Below are 24,788 nucleotides of genomic sequence, written 5' to 3'. Positions count from 1 at the left end.
AGCACCGCCTGCTGACGTCTCCCCACACCAGTGTTTTAGCGTTTGCCGCTAGTAGCTGTGGTGGAGGTTGCAGCGTCGTAGGGTTTCAGTCTGCTCCTGCCATGAATTTTGGCCTGGGAGAGGAGATAGGGTATCTCAGTTTGCACCCCGGGACCAGACTCCACCACATTCACCCTGCCTGTCCTTAAAGATAAGCAGCATCCCTGACCACAGGCGCTTGTCCAAGTGTCGGTGGTCAAGTGGACCTTGCAGCAAAGCGCGGAACTAAGGGCCCACCTGATGTTGAGTGACACGTGCTGGTGCAAGGCGGGGACGCCACACCGGGAGAAGTTGAGACGGCTAGGGACGGCATAGTGAGGTGCCACAGTTGCCATCAGGTCCGGGAAGGCGGGAGTTTCAACAAGCCGGAACGCCAACCTCTCCTGGGCCAGCAGTTTAGCGATGTTGGCGTTCTAGGCTTGCGTGGGTGGGTGGTTAGCGGTGTATTTCTGCCGGCGCTCCAATGTCTGAGAGATGGTGGGTTGTTGTAAAGAAGCGCCTGATGGTGCCTTTGATGGTGCAGGAGAAGGAGATAAGACAGAAACAGGGGAGGATGAGGGAGAAGTCAACAAAGTGGCGGAGGCAGATGAAGTGATGTCCTGGCTCGTCCTCTGGAGTGCATCGCCAGCACTGTGAGCAGAGGCAGTGGCATGAACGGCGGGCGACGTTTGTCCTGCCGTTGCTGCCTGCCACTGATTCCATTGCTTGGATTCCAAATGATGGTGCATTGAAGTGGTGGACAGGTTGCTCTTCTCAGGGCCCCTACTCAATTTCAAGAGGCAAATTGTGTAGACGACACTATATCTGTCCTCGGCGCATTCCTTGAAAAAACTCTACACCTTCAAGAAACGTGCCCTCGATGGGGGAGTTTTTCTGGGCTGGGTACAAAAGGGAACATCTTCGGACATTCCGGGTCTGGCCTGGCTTCGGCAAAGCAGCTGACCTCTGCCTCTGGACATGTCTCTGCCTCTAGCTACCCTTTTTGGTGCTGCACCTGCCTCAACATCCACACTACTTTCCCAGCTTGACATCCGCCTTGTCCAGGTGGGGTCGGTGTCCTCGTCGTCCACCACCTCCTCTTCCAACTCCTGTCTCGCCTCCTCCTCCTGCACAATGCGCATGTCAACTGGCTGCCCTGACAGCAACTGCGTCTCATCGTCGTCGATGAGGGTGGGTTGCTGGTCATCCGCCACCAAATCGACCGGAGATGGAGGAGACTCTAGTGTTTGAGCATCTGGACACAGATACTCGTCTGTTAGGTCCGTGGAATCGCGAAATGGAGGGGCAGGTTGCGGTACAGTCAAAGGAAGGGAGAACAGCTCTGGGGAGCAGGGACAGTTGGGGTTATTGTTCTGGGAAGATTGGGAATTTTGGGTGGAAGGAGGACAAGACTGTTGGGTAAGAGGAGGTAGAGGCTGACTGGCTGGTGGACAATATGCTTTAAGCGTTATCCGACAGCCATTGCAAGACCTGTTCCTGGTTCTCGGGCCTACTAATCTTTGTACCATTCAGCCTAGTTAATGTGGAACTTTTGTGCAAAGCGCAGAACTTAGGGCCCGCCTGATGTTAAGGGACACACGCTGGTACAAGGCTCAACTCACCCTAAGTGCCAAAAACACTGCTGGTGCAAGGCTCTACTCATGCCAAGGGCCTCAATCTCTGCTGGTAGCTCAGCTTAAGGTCCTGTAACTTTGTTTGGAAGGGCTCATGTTAAGGGCTAGAAAAGTGAATTTTGGAAGGTCTTACCACATCACACACACACACACACACACACACACTCAAAATGACAGTTAAGGGTGAGGGCTTTTGGAATTCCCATTGCCTATTCCATTTGTGGTTGTCATGGGGAACGTGATTTAAAAGGGTGGTTGTTACTGTTTGTTGAGCTTAAATTGGGGTTTGTGTCCATCCATTTGGGGAGTAAAGAAGGTTTCCAGGTATTTTCCCACTTTGATAGAGGTTTTTTTGAATGTGGAAAGTGTGTAGTTGTTAGGCAGTGATGTTGGGGTAATAGAGGGTCTTTGGTGTGTTAGATGCCCCCAGACATGCTTCCCCTGCTGTCCCAGTGTCATTCCAGAGGTGTTGGCATCATTTCCTGGGGTGTCATAGTGGACTTGGTGACCCTCCAGACACGGATTTGGGTTTCCCCCTTAACGAGTATCTGTTCCCCATAGACTATAATGGGGTTCGAAACCCGTTCGAACACACGAACATTGAGCGGCTGTTCGAATCGAATTTCGAACCTCGAACATTTTAGTGTTCGCTCATCTCTACTAACTATAGACTTGCAATACACGTGTATTGCAGTCTATAGAGGAAGCTAGCTATGCAGATGCATAGACTAGCTTCCTCTCGTCCCAGCATCCAAGGGGTTAACCCTCCCCCCATCGGAGCTCGCTCCGATGGGGGGAGGGATTAAGGAGCATCGTGTAGCTGTAAATTACAGCTCACACAGACTCCTTAGGCAGCCAGCAGCATGCTTTATGGCCGGCCAAACCCCTAGGGTGCCATGATCACTATGGATCATGGCACCTTAAGGGTTAAACAGGGGGGGGTTGGTGCAATCACCGTCCCTGCTGCTACAGGGGAAGCCTGGCTGTCAGATACAGCCGGCCTCCCGTGGAGATCGCACGGGCTCTGCTTCTGAACCCGTGCGATCTCTATCACGTACAGGTACGTGGGAATGCGGGAACTAACCACATTCCCTGACATACAGGTACGTGATTTAGCGTTAAGGGGTTAATGTCTCTCTCCAGCTGCTCCATAGTTTAATGTTTCCTCTAGCTGCCGCAGTTTAAATTGGGGCAACTAGAAGGGGACATTAAATTGGGGCAGCTGGAGAGGGACATTAAGCTGTGGGGTTAGTTGGTGGGGGACATTAAAATGGTGCAACTGGATCCCCCCTCTATTTGCCCACAGTTTAATAAAAACAATAGAGAAATGTCCACAGCTCAAAAATAATGAATATGATGGAATCAGTATAACCCTAAAGTGCCCGAAAAGACGCCCTCCGGTTAGGGCAAAAAGCAGTCCAATAACATAACAAGAAAGTCCTCGGCACAAAGGGTGTATTCAATAAAAAATAACTTTTATTCCAAAAAAAAAAATAAAAAATGTTATAAAATAGTCACAAAAAAGCACCAGATACGAAAATGTAAGTGGGAGAAAAAACTCACAACAGATGTGTATGTGGCATTCAGATGAACTGGCCTACGCGTTTCAGGACCTCCGTCTCTTACTCATGGCGATGTACAAATGCCTGTTGCATTGCTGTGTTTTATAGTCATGCTCACAGGTGAAACAGTGAGAGACAATCAACAAAGAGAAGCTTTTCTTTATTGATTGTCTCTCACTGTTTCACCTGTAACCATGACTATAAAACACAGCAATGCAACAGTCATTTGTACACCGCAGTTTAATGCCCTCCTCCAGGTACCCTGTCCCCAGTTTAAGGTCCCCTCCAGTTGCTCCCAGTTTAATGTTTAAGTTTTATCTGCTCCAAAGTTTAATATCCCCCTCATATGCCCTCCAGTTTAATATCCCCCTCATATGCCCCCAGTTTAATGTCCCGCTCATATGACCTCCAATTTATTGTCCCCTCTCCATCTGCCCGCACGGTTTAAGGTCCCTCTTCAGATGCCAAAGTTTAACATAAAAACAGTGATACTCACTTCTACTCACTCCCCTGCTGCACAGTCTGCAGTCTCTTTTCCCAGAGTGTTCAGGGGACTGACATCATCACATCGTGCCTACAGCTCCTAGAGCTCATAAGGGGCACAATGGTGAGGCAGTAGCTGTCCGTTCCTGCTTCACCACTGTATGCAACTCATCTGTGTCCTCACCTCACGCAGATGAGTTGAATCCAGTACATACCTCCTGCCGACCAGGACCGTGGGACAGGACCTGGAATCCAGGACTGTCTCGCCGAATCCAGGACGCTTGGGAATATGTGTGGAAATCTCAATCTAAAAGTGTAGTCCACAAAGAGAGCCATAATAGGCATCAAATGTGTAGGTGCTAACTTGCGGTTTTAACTTTTTTAAAAATATAAATTGCCCCAAAATAGTGGCACTTAGCGGCATTTGATATAAGGTTTTAAGAGTAAAGTTTTTACAAGCATATTTGCAGATTTTATGGACACCAAAATGATCAGACTATTGTAGTTAAAATAATTTATTGAATTGAGATGGCAAGTATAAATCAGCAATAAATTATACTAATCATAATTGTCTGATAGGATTTCCACCACGCTTTAATTGCAAATATTTGATAGGAACTTCCTGGTTGGGCTTTCATATCTAAACAGAATAAAAAAAAAAGATATTTAAAATAATTGTAGATTTGTCATACATCCTAATAGAATGATAACTAATAGTATACAGTATGATAGATTTTGCTATGATCAGTCAGAGATTCTGAACAATTGATGTTAAAGTTTCCCTAATTGACAGGTAATAATGGCTGGGCTTTCCGCACTTACAGTAACTGCAGGGATGTACAGGTACATTTTTGCAGCGTCTGCAGCTGCATGGAGATTGTACTGTGACAGGCATAGTGAGATGGCTGTCGGTGCCAGCTTGACTTCTGTGTACACACACACACACACACACACACACACTGTATACAGATCAGGAAGCCTCCATTTTGCCTCCTGCTTTGATCTCAGCAGTCAATTGCGAGACACCAGTAAGCTGCGGGGTCTTAACAGTATTTCAACATTTAGTAAGGAAAAACAAGGATGGCACTACCTCTTCCTCACATAAATTCACCAGTCATATTTTCTTCTGTATAACCGAATATCCCACGATAGAATAATAGTAAGCAGTTCTGCATATGCAATAGTGCTCAACTCCAACAGGTAGTAGTATAACAGTGCAACCAGAAGAAGAATCAAAAATGGAGGGAGTAAAATACACATCGGCATCGAGGCAACAGCCGTTTCACGCTACCACTAGCAATTTCTCAAGCCTAAACATGCAGCGTGAAACGGCTGTTGCCCCAATGCCGATCTGTATTTTACTCCCTCCCAGGAGCTGCTTTTAACATGTCAAAATAAAGGACTGAATTTTTAAGCAAAAAGTATCCAGCTATGTGGTGAGTGCCCTCTATTTTTGATTCTTCTTATCAGTATTTTCCCTATAACTGGGGCTAATATTTTTTTTTTATTATTATTATTATTTTTTTTTTTATGTAGATTGTGAGCCCCACATAGGGCTCACAATGTACATTTTTCCCTATCAGTATGTCTTGTTGGAATACGGGATGGAAATCCATGCAAACACGGGGAGAACATACAAACTCCTTGCAGATGGTTTTTTTTGTCCTTGGTGGGATTTGAACACCAGGACCCAGCGCTGCAAGGCTGCAGTGCTAACCACTGAGCCACCGTGTGGCCCCCTTAACTGGGGCTAATATGTCAGCTCCATTTACAGGGAAAATCAGCAATAAAGTTGCCCCTAAAGGTCTTTTATGATCCCATGGGGACCACAATGTTTAATTTTTTTTAATTTTTTTTTACAAATAAAAAGGAATGTCACTACTACCCGACATAAGACCTTCTTGCCCTACCCCATGACACAACTATATCTCCTATATAAAGCAAAGTAAAAAAAAAAGTTTTCAAAATCTCACCCCTAAGGAAGCTCTTACTCCGCTGAGTTCAGAATATACACGAGCACACTCTTCAGGACATACTGCTTTCAGGTCTTCCTGAGTCAAATCCAATAGCTGATTCCCTCTTAGAACTCCAAGGCACTTTACAGTACTGCTCAATAAAAATTAGAACAGGAAGGATTTTTTTTTTCTCAATTTGTAAACAAACATTCAACTTGTCTAACTAGTAAAAATATGTAATGAAATGTTTGGCTGTCTTCTACGACTTCCTTTCCTCTTCATCCATTCCCCCTTCAGAAAGTCACTCTACATACAGTCCTATGAAAAAGTTTGGGCACCCCTATTAATCTTAATCATTTTTAGTTCTAAAAATTTTGGTATTTGCAACAGCCATTTCAGTTTGATATATCTAATAACTGATGGACACAGTAATATTTCAGGATTGAAATGAGGTTTATTGTACTAACAGAAAATGTGCAATATGCATTAAACCAAAATTTGACCGGTGCAAAAGTATGGGCACCTCAACAGAAAAGTGACATTAATATTTAGTAGATCCTCATTTTGCAAAGATAACAGCCTCTAGTCGCTTCCTGTAGCTTTTAATCAGTTCCTGGATCCTGGATAAAGGTATTTTGGACAAACAATTCAAGTTCAGTTAAGTTAGATGGTCGCCGAGCATGGACAGCCCGCTTCAAATCATCCCACAGATGTTCAATGATATTCAGGTCTGGGGACTGGGATGGCCATTCCAGAACATTGTAATTGTTCCTCTGCATGAATGCCTGAGGATTTGGAGCGGTGTTTTGGATCATTGTCTTGCTGAAATATCCATCCCCGGCGTAACTTCAACTTCGTCACTGATTCTTGAACATTATTCTCAAGAATCTGCTGATACTGAGTGGAATCCATGCGACTCTCAACTTTAACAAGATTCCCGATGCCGGCATTGGCCACACAGCCCCAAAGCATGATGGAACCTCCACCAAATTTTACAGTGGGTAGCATGTGTTTTTCTTGGAATGCTGTTTCTTTTTGGACGCCATGCATAACGCCTTTTTTTATAACCAAACAACTCAATTTTTGTTTCCAAAATGAAGCTGCCTTGTCCAAATGTGCTTTTTCATACCTCAGGCAACTCTATTTGTGGCGTACGTGCAGAAACGGCTTCTTTCTCATCACTCTCCCATACAGCTTCTATTTGTGCAAAGTGCGCTGTATAGTTGACCGATGCACAGTGACACCATCTGCAGCAAGATGATGCTGCAGCTCTTTGGAGGTGGTCTGTGGATTGTCCTTGACTGTTCTGACCATTCTTCTTCTCTGCCTTTCTGATATTTTTCTTGGCCTGCCACTTCTGGGCTTAACAAGAACTGTCCCTGTGGTCTTCCATTTCCTTACTATGTTCCTCACAGTGGAAACTGACAGGTTAAATCTCTGAGACAACGTTTTGTATCCTTCCCCTGAACAACTATGTTGAACAATCTTTGTTTTCAGATCATTTGAGAGCGGGCTGTCCATGTTCGGCGACCATCAAACTTAACTGAACTTGAATTGTTTTGTAGAAAGAAATGGTCCAAAATACCTTCATCCAGGATCCAGGAACTGATTAAAAGCTACAGGAAGCGACTAGAGGCTGTTATCTTTGCAAAAGGAGGATGTACTAAATATTAATGTCACTTTTCTGTTGAGGTGCCCATATTTTTGCACCGGTCAAATTTTGGTTTAATGCATATTGCGCATTTTCTGTTAGTACAATAAACCTCATTTCAATCCTGAAATATTACTGTGTCCATCAGTTATTAGATATATCAAACTGAAATGGCTGTTGCAAACACCAAAATATTTAGAACTAAAAATGATTAAGATTAATAGGGGTGCCCAAACTTTTTCATAGGACTGTAAATGTATAGACCTTAGTTTTGCTCTTCAGAAATGTCAAGATTTTGGTTTGTCCCCCCTCTTTTTTTATTTCACTCATCTAAAATGTCCAGACCCGGTCACATAATTTATTTCACTGGCAATATCCTCTCTTTTGTATTGTACTTATCCCCTTGACTCTGCCTTGCTTAAATTTATTTTTCAATAACCATTTTGTCTCCTTAAGGCTGGGGCTTCGTGTGGCGTAAATGCCACTGTTTGCATGGAAATGCTTGTGGAAAAAAAATGCTCAATCTCATCTACACATTGCAGGGAACGCTGCAATTTCCAAAACTGTTGTTATTTTGGAAATCGCATCATGTTAATTATACCTACAGAAACGGTGGCAGTTTCCCTATAGTTATAGTTATAGCAGAAATTCTGCAAAGGAAACCTCTAAGGATTTTCTGTAAAAAAAACATTGCTTGCGACTACGGTTTTTCCTGCAGTGCTTTTTTGCTGCGGGGTGCTACGTGAGTCTTTACCTTAAAACTCGATTTCTTGCTATTATGACTGCAAAGCCAGAGACACAGAGAGAGTAATCACAGTGGATTATTGACTAACCTGCTGTGATCTACAGTATCAACATAGAGGATGAGATTTAAAACAAATCTACCAACAATAGCAAAGAGGTGCACAATGTATCGTGCACCAGTCTAATTAGCATATGAATAAAAACGGACTTATTCAGAAACCACTGAGGCAATCTACATACTAAAGCTACGTGTGGAATAGACTTTCTAAAGGCTTTGCAAGGATGTGATTAATTAAAAATGTCTTTTTCCCAGTAATAGAGCCCCTTTAAACAGTTATTTCTGCAGGTTTTACCTGTGGCTTTCAAACTTTGCAGACAATACAGACTTGCAGTGATACATTTAGGTGTGTTTTGTAAGTCTGTAAGTAGCTTTGGGAGACCCCATCTGAATTTCCCTGAGGTTACTTTAACATATTCAGTATCTGGTCATTATGTTTCATTAGTATTTGTAAATAAAAATTAGGAGTGGGCCCAAAACACAGAAAAGTGCAAATCTTTCCAAACTAGCAATCCATGTTCCTTTTTAGCGGAAAGTGTGTCATCAGTGTGTGATCCGAGTTTGCGGATCCGCAATAAAAACACAGAAGACATCTAATGATGTCCCTAATCCATCCACAAATACAGACAGCACAATGATGACACATGGAGTACATACATGTGCTATCCTTGGATCCTTGGTTTTTAGTCTCTCATAGGCTTCTATGGACAAATCTGATATAACAGAATACAGGCCTGCTTTATATTTTGCATCGCGGATTCACAGCCCGCACACTGATATGTGGAAATCATGTACATGAGCCTATAGAAATTAATGGGTCAGTGTGCTATCCATGTTTTTTCCCAGATAATCTTGACCATGGTCGTCTACAAGGGGCTTTAGTTTTTATGTACAATTACTGAAGCATTTTTATTCCTTGTCATCCCGATATCGAATTTTATGACAATATGGTTAGAAAAAAGTGTTAACCTACATCCTTGAGAAACCTTTATCCTTTAGCCATTTAGTCACTTCCTCTGGTGTTGAGCTTTCCTGCAAGTTTACTTCTTTTATTTGAACCTGCTGTGAAAGAAAAACAAATTTGTTATTGGACAGAAGCAACTGAGTGATGCACAATGCATTTGCCAGAATGATGGATCACAATGTCGCAAGGCAAAAGTGGTAACTCGGGGAACAAAACTGAAAATTAGAGTCTATGGCCAGAAAATTCCCTAAATCTCAGTGAGTGCTGTATACACAGCTATGGGCGCCGCCATGATGTGTCCGCCCTCTGACCCATCGGTCAGTCGGTGTCAGCGTCTTGCAAGAGCTGCTGGGTCCTACAGGACCCAGATCAGCTCTGTAAGCAGTGTATACAATATGCAGGAGGCTGTATTCCTCCAGCAACTGGGACTAAATGTACCAGCCCCAGTTGCAGGGGAAATCAGTCTCTAATACAAAAAAAAAAAAAGTGATCAGATGTCCCCAAAGGTCTCTTATGACCTTATTGGAACAGAATCTGAAAAAAAAAAAACTTCTAGAAAAGTTTTATAAAAATGTAAATAAAATAATTAAAAAAATAAAATAAAATAATACGCCAATAAAACACCGCTATTAAAGGTTATAGCCCCACCCCCGATGACACCATATAAAATAAAAATGACCATAATGGAGAGGAAAAACTATTTTATAAAGTTTTTCAGCAGCACTTTGTGATATTAAATTAAAAAAAAGAAAAGTGAAAATCGGACACGATTTCCCTCCTATTTTGTTTATATTTTCACGGATATAAAAAAATTAAAACACTTTCAAAAATAAAAACAAGATAAAAATAAAGCCCTATGTGTCCCCGAAAAAAGACGCAATAATTAGTTGAATGAGACATATGAGAAAAATGTTACAGCCCTCAAAAACGCACATACAAAATAAACCTAAAATGTGTCTGGTCATGGACCACAAATTGGCCCGGTACTGAAGTGGTTAAAAATAAGGGTCAACACTGTAAATACTGAGACTTTGCATAAACTTGATGTGTTTGTCAAATGAAGTTTAAAAACTGGAAATATACTTCTCCCATCTGTTACAGCCACACATGGCTTTGGCTAAAAAAAAAAAAAAAAATACAGTAAAATTTGCAGCAAAATGTGTGACCTCAGCTGTAAGACGACCTAAAACATGGTTGTCTGCAAGTGAGCTTATAGTTTGCTTTCTTTAATATATTAATTTACCTTGTTATTATTTGCGCTCTCCAATATGTTATTTGGAACAAATCCTCTTTGCCCCTGAATGTTCTCAACCATCCACCATTGCCGAGTCTGATCTAGAACCTAAGGGAAATAACAACATAAAACATATTAAAAATGAATATGCTTTTCCTTGGTCTATAAATTTCACATGCAGATTCTGTCAAAAAAAGAGTTTGTATCCACTGCATGCCATCAGTTTTCCCATAGATATACATGCCACTTCACTTGAGATAATTTAGGCTGTTTGTCTTACAGAGCTAAAAATTAGACATATAAGTGGTGCCCTGATAGTGTTATACAATATACTTTAAGCCAATATAAGCTGTGGTTCATATCAAACTTGTTTGACCTGAAACAAATTTTGTGATCGAGCCACCTGAACCTGAAATTAAACGAATCTTGTATCTTATACTATACCTGGTGGATCAGAGTTAAAGAGGACTTTTTACTAATCCATCAACTTCAACTCTGTGTATCTTTCAATAGGTGCAGGTCCATTATTTCTGGTGTAGTTGGAATTTTTTCTCTAGCTCCTACGATTTCTGAACAATCATTGCTGTTTTATTTAATTAGGCTCTCTACAGTCAGGTGGGTGGTCCCTTTCTTTCTGCTCCAGCCAAGAGTCACCCACCTGACAACAGAGAACATAATTGTGCTGAAACTAACTGCACTGGTTGCTCTGGAATGGTAGGGGCTAGAGAAAAAATTCCAACTGAGCTGGAATCAGTGAACAGGTGTCTATTGAACAATGCAAAGAGTTCTTGCAGTTTGTGAAAGATTCTCTTTAAGAGGCTGATGTAAATTATTTAATTATCCCTTTCTCAACATCTGGCGTAACGGTATGGCGGATGTTGGCAGGCAGCTTTATGCAGCCTGACATACAAATAACGGTATTTTGCAATGTATTACAATTAGAGATGAGCGAACACTGTTCGATCGAATAGATATTCGATCGAATATCAGGCCGTTCGAGGTATTCGATTCCAATCGAATACCACGAGGCAAACACAGTAAAAATTTGTATCCCCTCCCACCTTTCCTGGAGCTTTTTTTGCACCAATAACTGTGCAGGGGAGGTGGGAAAGGAACTACGACAACGGAGGCATCGGAAGAAAAAAAAAATCGGAAAAAGAAATTGGCTGGCTAAATCAGGTGACCTCCAATTTAGACGAACAGTGGATTTAACATTCGGTTAATTTGAGACGGTGAACTATGTGACTGTGAGACAGGGATAGATCTATAGGCAGGGTTAGCTAGGGATTACCTTTATTTAGGGGGGAATGTTACTCACCCAGCTCTTTGGGGCTCTATCTGGTCTACTGTGGTAACCCTGCTGTGTGGTGTAGTAGAGCTGTGTGTGTGCAAGGATTCTACTGTGGTAACCATGCTGTGTGATGTAGCAGAGCTGTATGTGTGCGAGAATCCTACTGTGGTAATGGTGGTGTGTGATGTAGCAGTGCTGTGTGTGTACAAGGCTGCTACTGAGGTAGCCCTGCTATGTGCATGCTATGTGTGATGTAGTAGAGCTGTGTGTGCACGGTACTCCTACTGTGGTAACCCTGCAGTGTCCATACTACATTTGATGTAGCAGAGCTGTGTGTTTGGAGCTCCCACTGTAGCAACTTTGCTATGTGTGATGTAGCAGGGCTGTGTGTGTGTGTGTGTGTGTGTGTGTACAGTACTCCTACTGTGGTAACCCTGCTGTGTGTATGCTATGCTATGTGTGCACACTCAGCTCTGCTACATCTCAGATGTAGCAGTGCTGAGTGTGCACTGAACCCTGCTGCACACTCAGCTCTGCTGCATCTCAGATGTAGCAGTGCTGAGTGTGCGTTGAACCCTGCTGCACACTCAGCACTGCTACATCTGAGATGCAGCAGGGTTCAGCGCACACTCAGATCTACTGCATCTCTGGTGTGTGTGCTGAGCTCTGCGGAGTAGCTGAGCTGAATGCACGGCCAGCTCTGGTTCATCTCCGGTGTAGCAGTGCTGGCCATGCTCTGAGCTCGGCTGCATCTTCGGAGTAGTCTAGCTGAGCGCATGGCCAGCTCTGCTACATCTCGGCATAGGAATGCATTGACCAGCGTTGATTGGCCGAATGCCATACAGAGTACAGCATTCGTCCAATCAACGCTAGTTCTGCCGGAGGAGTCTAAGATCGGTCCACAGCAGTCTCCATTCTGGTCCGATATTAGACTCCGCCTCCTCACATACGAACCTCCGACAGAACCAGCGTTGATTGGCCGAATGCTGTACTCTGTATGGTATTCGGCCAATCAACGCTGGTCAATGCATTCCTATGGGAAAAAACAGGGATCCTGATGTAATACAGTGACTTGGGCTTGTTAGATGCCCCCAGGCATGCTTCCCCTGTTGTCCCAGTTGCATTCCAGGGTGTTGGCATCATTTCCTGGGGTGTCATAGTGGACTTGGTGACTCTCCTGAGTCGAAGAGTAGGATCCTCTGAAACAAGCATTCTGAATTTTTTTTAGCTGAAATCTTGCTTTCTCTGCCTCTCTGTTTGTCATACTTGAGCCTGCTTTTATCCATCATTAAACGACCACTGCATTCTCTTCAATATAGTGACTACAAAGGGAATTAGAGCTTTCACCAAAATGAATTGATTTACAGTGTGAATGACTACAAAAAAGAGGATACAGTGCTGGTATTTGTCCTATAGCTCCTTCAAACAAAGTGTGAGGCAGACCCCTCCAATTCTGATATGAATGATATATCCCGAAAATAGATCAACGAAATCCTGATCCTCGAAACCTTTAAAAGTTGTTAAAGTATGAAGGTGGTAAATTACACCTTGACTTGAATAAGGATTCACATTATCTGCTTTGCACCAACAGTATATATTCTATACATGAGCTACTTTGTATTGAATTGGGAACACTGGCATAACTATAGTGGTTGTAGCTGCAACCGGAAGCCAAAGGTCACCCGAAATTGGATAAAATTCTTTCACCTCCTTTCTGATTTCTATGCATACACTTCTATAAGCCTTGCCCTCTGGGTAAAAAATATGCAAATCTATTCTCCAGGATGTAATTAGGAGAACAGTGCACTCTGTATGCCGCCCTCTAGAGGGCAGCATCCTTAACATCATGCATTGATTAAGTTAAAAAGTCTACTATCATGATGCAGATTTAATTGCAAAATTAGTATTTCTATTCCAAAAGGAACAGATTCCCAGATATGGACAGTGCTGTTTCGGCCTATTGGGCCTCCTCAGCATAGCGCAGGGATACTGATTTGGCAGAGTGAGAGAGTATAGACCAGGGTCAGGGGATAATCGTACACATCAGGGAGAGGAAGTCAAAAGTAACACATATATATTCAACACATTTTATGACCAGTCACATATGTTTAATGAACTTTTCTTACCTTTACACTGTCTCCTGTCTTCACTGATAGTTCACGCTCATTTCTGGCTTCAAAGTCATAAGCAACTTTCATTTGATCTGGCTGGGAGTTTCTGTAAAAGATGATTGTGTCTCTATCAGGAATGAGTACTTTACTTTTACAGAAACTTTGTATAAACCAATAGTACAGTGTGTACATGGTGAGTAACAATATATCTGGCCATTATGTGGCTTGCATGCTGCAAGTTCTAGCAGTTCTCTCATCTCCATGTTCTACTTTTAGTTTACATGTCTCTGCACTAGTGGCTGCACACCAGGAGCTTTATATTGCATACAGTAAATAAAGGAGAATCTGCCCCATAAATGTCTGTCTGTCATTCAGAAAGTAGAGGACATTAAACTGGCGCAACTGGAATGGGACATTAAACTGTGGGTGCAGCAGGAGAGAAACTTTATACTGTGGGGTCAAATTGAGAAAAATGTTATAATATATGGGCATATAATATTAGGGAGCATTATACTGTATAGGGAGCACAAAGAAAAATAGATGGGAATGGGTGGAGTCAATTTAGAAGTGGGTGATGCTAAATTTGACACAGTGCACATAGCGTGCCATTTTGTTTCTTTTTTTGTCCTCTGAAGGTTGGGAAGTATGAAAAATTGTATGAGAAAATTAAATGTTAAGAAAGTCTCCTGCCCAGACTACATTCATCCACGGACCCCTATGGCCACGAGTATGACACCTTATATATCTTTATATATGATCAATTTATTATTTTAAGTGTAGGATAATTTATGCAACCCCAAAAAAAGACTGCCAGTGCTTCCATAGGTATAATTGACATACTGCGATTTCCAAAACTGCAGTGATTTTGGAAATCACAACATTTCCGCTGCGGGTGTTTTTCTGTAATGTGCGGATGGGATTCACTAGAATCGATTCCACTTTGCAGTGATTCTAAAATACAACAGTTTTTGCCACAGCATCTATGCAACATGGGCCCCCGGCCTTACTGTATTTAATGTTTGTTTTTGCAAGCTAGCATTAAATTGTTTTTAAAGGTTATATAGCATGAGCAGTATATAAGTAACGACCAGTGAAGTGGCATTATTTTACAAATTTGCATACCTCTAGTTGGCCATTACTGAATGGAGTTGATGGCGGAAACCACCCATCAGAGAAAGTTGGTACATATGGGGGTACATCCTTTCCATTGGGCCAGTCTTCTCTAGAATGTAAATATATGATAGTGAGCAAAAATATAAAGGGCATATCTTATTTACTGATCATTAATTCAATACAATGCAATGTTAATGCATTACAGTGTATTGAAAAATACCAAAGCTTCTATCACAGACGCCTAGCACAGCCTGTAATAGAAGTAATTGTATGTCAAGCCTTTGATCCTTCAAAACCAACCCAGCTGTCATCATAAGGGGTCACCTCAGGGCCGGCGTTAGCGCACGGCATAGTCGGGCAAGTGCTGGGGCCCACAGAGCCTCTGGGGGCCCCCCGGCACTTGCCTGTCACAATTTCAGCTCATCGGCGTCCGTCCGCCGATGAGCTGGAATACATACGCGATGCAGGAGCTGCGAGATCAGCTCCTGCTTTAAAGCTCCGGCCCGGCTTGCGTGTGTAGGCGCGATGACGTCATCGCATCACGCCTACACACGCAAGCCGGGCCGGAGCTAAGCAGGAGCTGATCTCACAGCTCCTGCATCGCGTATGTGATTGGAGGGAGAGAGAGAGAGGAGCGTCGGGGGAACGAGGGAAGGTGAGTGATAGAAGGTGAGTGTAAGTGTTTGTTTTGTATTACATATTAAGGTGAAACATAATGAAGGGGGCCCATGAAACTGGGGGGCAAATGAAGGGGAGGGGGGGAACGGCATGACACTGGAGAACATGAAGGGGGTGGGGAGAGAACGGCATGAAACTGGGGACAAAGATGGAGGGGGCCCAAAGAAACTGGGGGGCAAATGAAGGGGAGGGGGGAACAGCATGACACTGGGGCAGATGGAGGGGGGGGAGAACAGCATGACACTGGGGCAGATGGAGGGGGTGGGGAGAGAACGGCATGGAACTGGGGACAGAGATGGAGGGGGCCCAATGAAACTGAAGGGGCAAATGAAGGGGAGGGGGGGAACGGCATGACACTGGGGCAGAGACGGGGGACATGAAACTGTGGGCAGATGAAGGGGGAGAACGTGATGAAACTGGGGACAGAGATGGAGGGGGGACATGAAACTGGGGGCAGAGGAAGGGTGTATATGAAACTGGGGGAGAGATGGAGGGGGGGCATATAATTTACAGGTGACTGTAGGAGGATTATACTGTGTGGGAGCACATAATGAATGAGAATGGGTGGAATCAACATAAAAGTGGGTGGAGCTAAATTTGCAGCGGCGCGCAGAGCACGCCGCACATTTTGCCCCTCTTTCTACTCTTTAAAAGATTGGGAGGTATGGCGTTGGTGACGCCACACTCCTGCATGACGTCACTCGCTTCATCTGCAACGCACAGTGTCTCGACTCCCCCACCTCCTTTACAAGGGGGCCCACTGAGGCTCTGTCGCCCAAGGGCCCATAAAAACCTGGAGCCGGCCCTGGGTCACCTGACCCAAGAGTGAGATCTCCAGGGAGCTTGACTGATGTGTTCCCCAACAATCACAATAGGGGACAGAAGTTGAATGAAGCACTGGTGTACTTGTGTGATCTGTGCTCCATTCACTTCTATGAGGTTGCTAGGATGGGAATCTCTGGGAACCCTGTATACATCAGCATCTCATACTCTCCATCATTAGGGGTTCCAGCAGTTGGACCCATCTCAATCAGACACATGTACCTTATTCTTTGAATAAAGGATAAGTGTCTTTGGTTGCCCAACCCCTTTAACTACTTCCTGACATCCACCATACTATAATGGCAGATGCTGGTTACTTAAATATTGTGGGCCGCTCAGGTTTCTACACAACAGGAGCTTAGTGTCCACCACTAGAGATGAGCGAACACTGTTCGGATCAGCCGTTCCGAACAGCACGCTCCCATAGAAATGAATGGAAGCACCTGGCACGTACACTTTGCTGGTGGTCGGTCGCCGTGCCAGATGTTTCCATTCATTTCTATAGGAGCATGCTGTTCGGAACGGCTGATCCGAACAGTGTTCGCTCATCTCTATCCACCACAGCTACCAGGTCTCCAATGTATGAACACCAGACAGCGAACACCATAACAATAAAGCTTGTAAAAATGTCACACAAACACAGTTTTTCTCCAATTCCACCCCATTCTGATTTTTTTTTATCCAGATTCCCAGTACATTGTACGGAATATTAAATTGTACCATTACGAAGTACAAGTTGTCCCACAAAAATTAAATGCTCATATGGCTCTGGGAATGGAACAATAGAAAAGCTGTGGCTTATAAAAAGTGTGGAGTCAAAAACAAAAATAAAAAATATGGCTACGTTGGCAAGGGGTTAAATTTCTTTATGACATGAACATTATTATTACCTTGTTCTTATCCATGAATCTCCTAAACTTTCCCACAGTTTTCTCTCTTTATCTGTAACACAAGAACTCAAAAGCAATATTGCTCTTTGTGTAAGAAAAGGAGACAGAACATTGTTAGCGGTGTCCTTCCTTGGACATTTCGATAGGATCTGTAATAAAACATAGTATTTATTATATAACATGTTTTGTATGTTGATGTGATGGAATAAACATCTTACTTATAATCTTTACCGTGGGCAAGATGTCCATCAATATGTGAACTAATTCTGGAGCAGTCGGCTGGGACATATGGTTTTGGACTTTTGCCTGTTTAGAAGAATGTAAATGAAGCATGGATATAAAATATTATTAATCGGAACTCTAGACTTTAAAATAATAAGGTACTGCTTCTTATAGTTACTACTGAAATAAGTCCAGGCCATTTGTCCAGCAATGATAGCAGTAACACATGACAGAATCTTCATTGTATAGTTGTTATGCATTGGATGCGTTGTATGACTATACTATAATAGACTATAGCAGGATCCGTTGGGTCTCGGTCAGGTGTCTGTCTTTTTTAACTGGAATCCCTGGATGAATAAGTAAGGACTTTTTTGTCTAGAAATTTTAGATGGATCTTTGCTGTATACTCTGAATAGATCTGAGCCCAAACTGTATGGTATAGGATATATAACTGTAGAGTTTTGCTTGCTGTCTGTTACAATACACATTCATAGGTCTGCATAGGAGCAATAGAATCAAGACCTATTAAATTGTTTCATTTTTTCCTCTAACTCATATTGCCACAACTAAACAAAACATTGGTTGTAAGGCTAAAGCCCCAAGGGATGTCCTGCAGCAATAAAGCAATGCGGGAACACATCACGGTGGGAACACATCACGGTTCTTCCCGCAGCACTTTAAACAGAAAGTTCGTTGAGTTTTCCTCCACGGACTTTCTGTTACAATTATATCTATGGGAAAACTGCCGGCGTTTCTGTAGATATAATTGACATGCTGTAATTTCCAAAACTGAATTGGCTTTGAAAATCACAGCGTGCCCGCACGGCGGTTTTAACCGCAAAGTGGGCATGGGATTCGCTTGAATCCCATCCACTTTACCTGTACTGTAAAATGCTACGATTCATGGCGTTTCCGGCCCATAGGACCCCGGCCTAAAGGTTTTCAGCACCTAGCCTTTAGGTTAGGTCATTTTTAGTTTCCCCAATGAAAAGTCAGGAAGACCTCTAGAAGTGTGCAGAAGCGTTGGGGTGAGGCTATACAGACTAGATTAATGAAAATACATGTAGCCTTATTGTACTGACTAATCCAATGATTGTAGATTTACTAATTGGGCATGCTCATTTCCCGAAACAAAGTCTGATGCAAATACGATAGTTACTCACCATTATATTAAACCCATATTTTATCTTCTGAAAACAATCAATAAAGTGCGATTCGGAAATGGTTGATTTTCCTTTCAAAGACAGAAAATAAGGAATAAGTCTAAGTTTATCATCACGTCGACCACATTTAGTAATAGTTTGTAAAAACTTAGGCCTAATTTACAGTTTCTAACATCTGTCACACCGCCATTTTAATAATAATGAGAGTGAATGTGTGTATCACATATTCTTTTTTATGGTAGATACGGTGTAACATGCTCTATCTTTGTCCATTTTTATGGACACTTGGACCTAATAGAAATCTATGGATCTGTTTTTAATGGATTTCAAAAACATTGACGTTCGAGTTATGTCCATTAAAAATTGGTTAGTAGGTTGGGTCAAAAAAGAAAGACCAATGAAATTCACTGATTTTGGTTTTTTTTCTAACTGTCCTTTAAAATAAATGAGTTTTAAAGTGACTTCTCCCAAGAATATTTAAAGAGGACCTTTCATGGGTTTGGGCACAGGTAGCTCTATATACTGCTGGAAAGCCGACAGTGTGCTGAATTCAGCTCACTGTCAGCTTTCCCGATCTGTGCTCCGGGTAAAGAGCTATCGGTACCGTAGCTCTTTACAGTCGGAAGGGCGTTCCTGACAGTCTGTCAGGAACGTCCTTCTCCACAGCAGTGCCTATCGCCTCCCTCTGCTCACAGTGCTCGTCTATAGACGAGTATTATCAGGAGGGGAGGGGGCGTTCCTCCCCACTCACACTGTACAGCGCTATAGACGCTGCTGTGGAGAAGAACATTCCTGACAGACTGTAAGGAACGCCCTTCTGACTGTAAAGAGCTACGGTACCGGTACCGATGGCTCTTCACCTGGGGCACAGATCGGGAAAGCCGACAGTGAGCTGAATTCAGCACACTGTCGGCTTTCCAGTAATATATAGAACTGCTTGTGCTCAAAACCATGAAAGGTCCTCTTTAACTGGCACTTCCATGTTATAAAGCATTACAGGGATAAAGAATATACCATTGCTGTGTTTGTCACTTTTGCAGAGTTGAATAAAAAAAAATATAACATAGAAGTTATATGCAAATGAATCAGTTGATGTACGGAGGGCGGACGTTAAGTTCTCGCAGTTAAAGGCATGACTCAAATTCACCAACTGCCTCTTCTTCACAGTAGCTGGATGATAATTCTGGTACATCTTTAGATTGTAAAATTAGTAAATATATATTACTTATTAGTTGGATTACGTCGCATATTACTTCTAATTTAAACCACACCCCTTTACCAAAAAGCCGCCTCCTTTCATGCAAGGCCGCGCTCCTTTAGGCTAAGGTCCCACATAGCAGTCCACTGTAAAAAGGTTCTGTGGGAAAAACCACAGCCGCAATGCATTGCAGTTTTTCAGCAGCGTGTTTCACAGGAAACCTCTGCAGACGTTCTGCTTCAATTATACCTATCAAAACTACCGGCATTTCCGTAGATATAATTGACATGATGTGATTTCCAAAATTATGACGCTTTTGGAAATCGCGGTGTGTCTGTTGCGCATAATTTGGTAGAATTCCATCCACCTTACAGTGACTGTAAAACACTTAATTTACGCCATGTGGGGCCCCGGCCTCTAAGTGGGTTAGAAAAATTTGGTTATGCCAGATTTTGGCACATGGTAACCACAAATATATCACTGTCCTACTATGTTTACCTAAAGACTTTTATGTCATATATACATTTTAAAAAAATATATATATATTTTCTTAAAATTTCCTCACCTTTTTTCTTTTTTTTTTCCTGACTTAGCTTTTCAACAAACATCTCAATATCTGCAAGAACATGGTTCAAGACTTCCTAGAATCAGAAGAAATTCTTCAGTGAATATTGATGGACTTAAACCTCTAAAATACACTGTATATATGTCCCAAGTGTAAAAAGGAAGCACTTTCATTTACAATCAATATCATTTATTAATTATTAGGGTTGATTTTTATGTGGTGGACATTTTTGAATTGCCTAATCTGGAGCGGAATGCTGCGACTGGATGCCGGTGTACTATATGCACTGCAACGGCACCCAGTCATGGCTAGCCGGTTTTTGGATTGGATTCTGAATCGGCCACCACATCAAAATCCGGTCCAAAAAACTCCTGTGTGAACCCAGCCTAAAACAGTTGATAATCCACACCAGGAAACTGGCGGGACACTTTAGCCTGCTTCGATGGCTGGCCTTGAGCTGTGTGCATTTGGCTCAAGAAAGGGCCTTGCGCCAAACACACAACTCAATATCATCCCTCTATTTTTCTGGAGTAGAGGGAATGATGAATTCCTCCACACTGTGTTCCTGCAGGTAGCTATAGATGCCTACTAGAGATGAGCGAACACTGTTCGGAACAGCGTTCCGAACAGCACGCTCACAGCACGTTCCCATAGAAATGAATGGAAGCGGCCGGCACGCGGGGTGTTAAGCGGCTGACCGCCGGCAAAGTCTGCGTGCCAGGTGCTTCCATTCATTTCTATGGGAGCGTGCTGTTCGGATCGGCTGATCCGAACAGTGTTCACTCATCTCTAATGCCTACATTTCCCGGCTGTTGCTTTCACCTTCAAATAAGTTAGACCACTTCATTTCAGCTGGATATCATTACAGTCTGAGCAGTTTTGTTACCGCATGGCCTGTAGTGATATCCAATTGAAATGAATCAGTGTTTCTTAGGGTCCATTCACATGGAGGAAAATATTGAGAAATTTGGTGTGGAATTTCAGCGCTGAAAAAAAAAAGCCTCCCATTGACTTCAATGGGTTCCTTTTTCTGAAAAGGGAACTCATTGAAGTCAATGGGAGGCTTTTTTTCAGCACTGAAATTCCTCACCATTTTCCTCTATGTGAATGGACCCTTAGAAGTGAAAGCATTGATAGTGGGGCTACAGATACTCCGTGTGCCACTATCTTTAGGTAAAATGCATGGATATCCGTTAACACTAGAGATGAGTGAGTACTGTTCGGATCAGCCGATCCGAACAGCACGCTCCATAGAAATGAATGGATGCACCTGGTACTTCCGCTTTGATGGCAGCCGGCCGCTTAACCCCCCCCCCCCCCAGTACAGTACTCGCTCATCTCTAGTTAACACTCATTTATTTTTTTGTTCCAATTATGAAGAACAACATACTGAAGCATATGAAGTGCACGTGGAAGCAGAAGTAAAACAATTGTGATGGGACAGGCAATTTTGTAAGATATAGGGGCATTCTTGCAATAATGAAATAAGAAAAACACCCCTAGTCACATATGATATAGACTTACAATGTCACGATCTATGTCTGCCATTTGATTAAGAATTGGCGGTGCTTGGTAGACTGTAGGCCCAGGTTCAAATCTTCTTTGGGAAATTGGGGTACCTGTTATAGAGCACAGTATACAATAATATAAAGTCCTTAAACTTTTCATAGAGGGCATACCTTCTGGTTTTGGTTGCCACCTCTTAGTCATTATGATGTAATAATCAATATTAATTTTCTTTGTAGCCTGAATCCTTAACAAACAAATTAATGGCAAACATCATATTTGGATGTTCATGTGTTGTTGATGTTGCCCCTGATTTTCTCATATGCCATATCAAGTTTGGCTTAAAAAAAAAATGGGTTTATACACAGTCCAGTGACATTAATGTGACCACCTGTCAAAATCCAGAATCACCACCTTTCGCAGAGCGGACCGCTGAGAGACGTGCAGGAAGAGAGGGGATGTTGTGATGATGTTCATTGGGATGTTGAGCCATGCCGACACCAATGCCGTGGCCAGCTGCGCTAGTTATGCGGTTGGGCATCCATGATCAACCCAATCGAAGTGGTCCCACAGATTCTCGATTGGGTTCAAGTCCGGGGAATTTGCTGGCCAAGGGAGTACGGTAAACTAGGTAGATGCCATCATCCTGAGGAAAAACAATTCGCATGTAGGGGTGAACATGGTCCGCAAGGATAGATGCATACTTCTGTTGATCCATCGTGCCTTCCACAATGATGAGTGCACCCAGATGGCTGATAAGTGCCTTCTGTGATTGGTTATTTAACGTTGACATCAAAAGTAGGCGGTGGTCACATTAATATGACTGGACTGTGTAAAAAGGAAGCACTTATACTTCTCCCTTTTGCTATGTCCACTCCTGTCTTTGACTCAAAACTGTAGAAAGATATACAACATAAAAGAAGGCTTTTCTGTGTCGTTTGGCCTCCGCCAACATGTGGAGGCTGAAAACCCCTGGTAAAGCTAAAGCCCCACGTTGCAGAAACTCAGCTTTTTTTGTTGCAGATTTTGTTGTGGTTTATGAGCCAAAGCCAGGAGTGAATAGAGCAAAACATAGAAATATAATATCATCTTATATATTTTCCCTTCCATTTGTAGCCATTCTTGGCTTCATCTCAAAAAACAGCAATAAAAAGAAAGATGTGTTTCCTCAATGTGGGTCTTCAGCCTAATAGAATAAGAACAAACATATTTCATGCAATATTTTTGTGTGAGACATTTCCTGGTAAGACATAAATGAAGAGATTTACAGAACCAAAATCAAAACTGCAGCCTCTTAAAGGGATTGTCCAGAATTAGGAAATGACTACATGCTTCCAAAAACAGCCCCACATCTGTCTAGGGGTTGTGTGTGGTATTGGTTCCATTCACGTTAACCCGGACAACATCTTTATGTTTAGAAATCAGTGGAGATTTTGAGAAAATCATAGATCAAACTCTGCAACATCTTTCCTGTGCCAGAAAATGATTGCAGAGTAGTTGTCACATGCAAAACTCTTCAAGAAAAACACAAACCTTGGGGAGTTTGACGCTCTGGACGTTCTAGTTTAGGACTATCTATTGATTGAATGGTTTGTGGGGAAGGACTGCGTTCATTGAATTCATTCTGTAGAGTTAAGGTATTCTGTAGTTTATTTCTAAAATAATAAAAAAAATGGTTAGTTTAGTCAAATTTTAAACAAATGTAATAAGGGTTTGTCCAGCACCAAATCAAATTTTTATACTGATGAACTATCCACGGTCAAAGCTGTTGCAGCTTTGGAAATTGCAGAATCTCAATTATACCTACGGAAATGGTGGCAGTTTCCCTATAAGTATAACTGAAGCACAAAGTCTGAAAAGAAAACCTCTATGGACTTTCTGTGATAAGCGATGCAGAAAAAAACGCAATGCATGTCCACCACAGTTTTTCCTGCAGCGCTTTTTGCTACAGCCTACTACGTGAGGCCTTAGCCTTAATGTCAGAGGTCACTGATCATTTGTAGACAGGCAGAAAAAAAAGGTGTCAATTTTGTGGGGAGAGATAGGGTCTCAAACAGTCAGAAAAAGATAACAATGCATTGAAAATAAAAAAAATTGCAGATTCTGAGGAAGTGTAGTTTTGGGATTGGACAAAAGGACCATTTAGTTGCTAGAGAAATTGTGAGCATCACTGAAGTGTTACTGTTAAGCCGGGTTCAGACGGGGTTTTTTGGGTTGGATTTTGACACGGAATTGACATCAGAATCAGGCTCAAACAAACACCTCCCATTGAATTCAATGGGTTCCTTTTTCTGCGGTTTGTTCCTGCTCGCAGAAAAAAAGAAGCGACATGCCCTTTCTGCAGGCAGATTCCGCAGCTGATTCAGCAGTGGACGTCACTACACTCTCTCCAGACTAGGCCCATTCATTCGGAGCGGAATGCTGCAACTGGATACCAGTACACTGTATGCACTGCACTGGCATCCAGTTGTGGCTAGTCGTTTTTTGGACTGGATTCTGAGGCGGCCTCTGCCTCAAAATCCACTCCAAAAAACCCCTGTGTGAATCTGGATTTAGAGTGCTGGAGCAAAAACATCATTATGTCGGACTTTGTGTCCGACCAAAAAAAACAAACCAGTTTTCCCGTGAAGAGGCTGCATACAGACACCGACGGTTTGCTTTTAAAACCCATTCAAATGAATGGGTTTTAAAACTGACTGCCGGGAAGCCATTCCGTACGCAGTTTCTCTGGGTAATAGGACGGAAACCCAGCGGAGAGACACAGGGTGCATGGGGGCGCAAGTGTGAATGCCCCCTCAGTTGTATAATTTGTATATTTCAGCTCACTTGTATCTATATATTTTGATCTCTTTCGTTATGGATAGTTGGGTTATGTGATCACCCATCTGACCCGTCAGTCCAGACCTTACTCTTTTGTGTAGACAGA

General features: G+C 42.7%; 1 protein-coding gene across 1 annotated transcript in view; it reads right to left on the bottom strand.

Annotated features, from left to right (window-relative positions):
- Nucleotides 1–4,331: 4,331 nt before the first annotated feature.
- The window catches only part of LOC142194071 (epidermal growth factor receptor kinase substrate 8-like protein 3), a 28,559-nt gene continuing 8,102 nt past the window's right edge, over nucleotides 4,332–24,788 (bottom strand). The window contains exons 6-18 of the mRNA XM_075263097.1: nucleotides 23,396–23,517; nucleotides 21,881–21,975; nucleotides 20,357–20,432; nucleotides 18,594–18,664; nucleotides 17,440–17,514; nucleotides 17,209–17,357; nucleotides 14,828–14,927; nucleotides 14,034–14,107; nucleotides 13,721–13,811; nucleotides 10,313–10,411; nucleotides 9,079–9,167; nucleotides 5,671–5,803; nucleotides 4,332–4,337 (exon numbers count right to left, since the gene is read on the bottom strand). Of these exons, the coding sequence (XP_075119198.1) occupies nucleotides 4,332–4,337; nucleotides 5,671–5,803; nucleotides 9,079–9,167; nucleotides 10,313–10,411; nucleotides 13,721–13,811; nucleotides 14,034–14,107; nucleotides 14,828–14,927; nucleotides 17,209–17,357; nucleotides 17,440–17,514; nucleotides 18,594–18,664; nucleotides 20,357–20,432; nucleotides 21,881–21,975; nucleotides 23,396–23,517 (1,180 nt within the window). The remainder of the gene's footprint in view (nucleotides 4,338–5,670; nucleotides 5,804–9,078; nucleotides 9,168–10,312; nucleotides 10,412–13,720; nucleotides 13,812–14,033; nucleotides 14,108–14,827; nucleotides 14,928–17,208; nucleotides 17,358–17,439; nucleotides 17,515–18,593; nucleotides 18,665–20,356; nucleotides 20,433–21,880; nucleotides 21,976–23,395; nucleotides 23,518–24,788) is intronic.

This window comes from Leptodactylus fuscus, chromosome 2 (assembly GCF_031893055.1).
Source record: "Leptodactylus fuscus isolate aLepFus1 chromosome 2, aLepFus1.hap2, whole genome shotgun sequence".
In the NCBI taxonomy this organism is placed as follows: Eukaryota; Metazoa; Chordata; class Amphibia; order Anura; family Leptodactylidae; genus Leptodactylus; species Leptodactylus fuscus.
The sequence above is the reverse complement of the archived record's forward strand: the minus strand, read 5'-3'. Positions and strand labels throughout refer to the sequence as shown.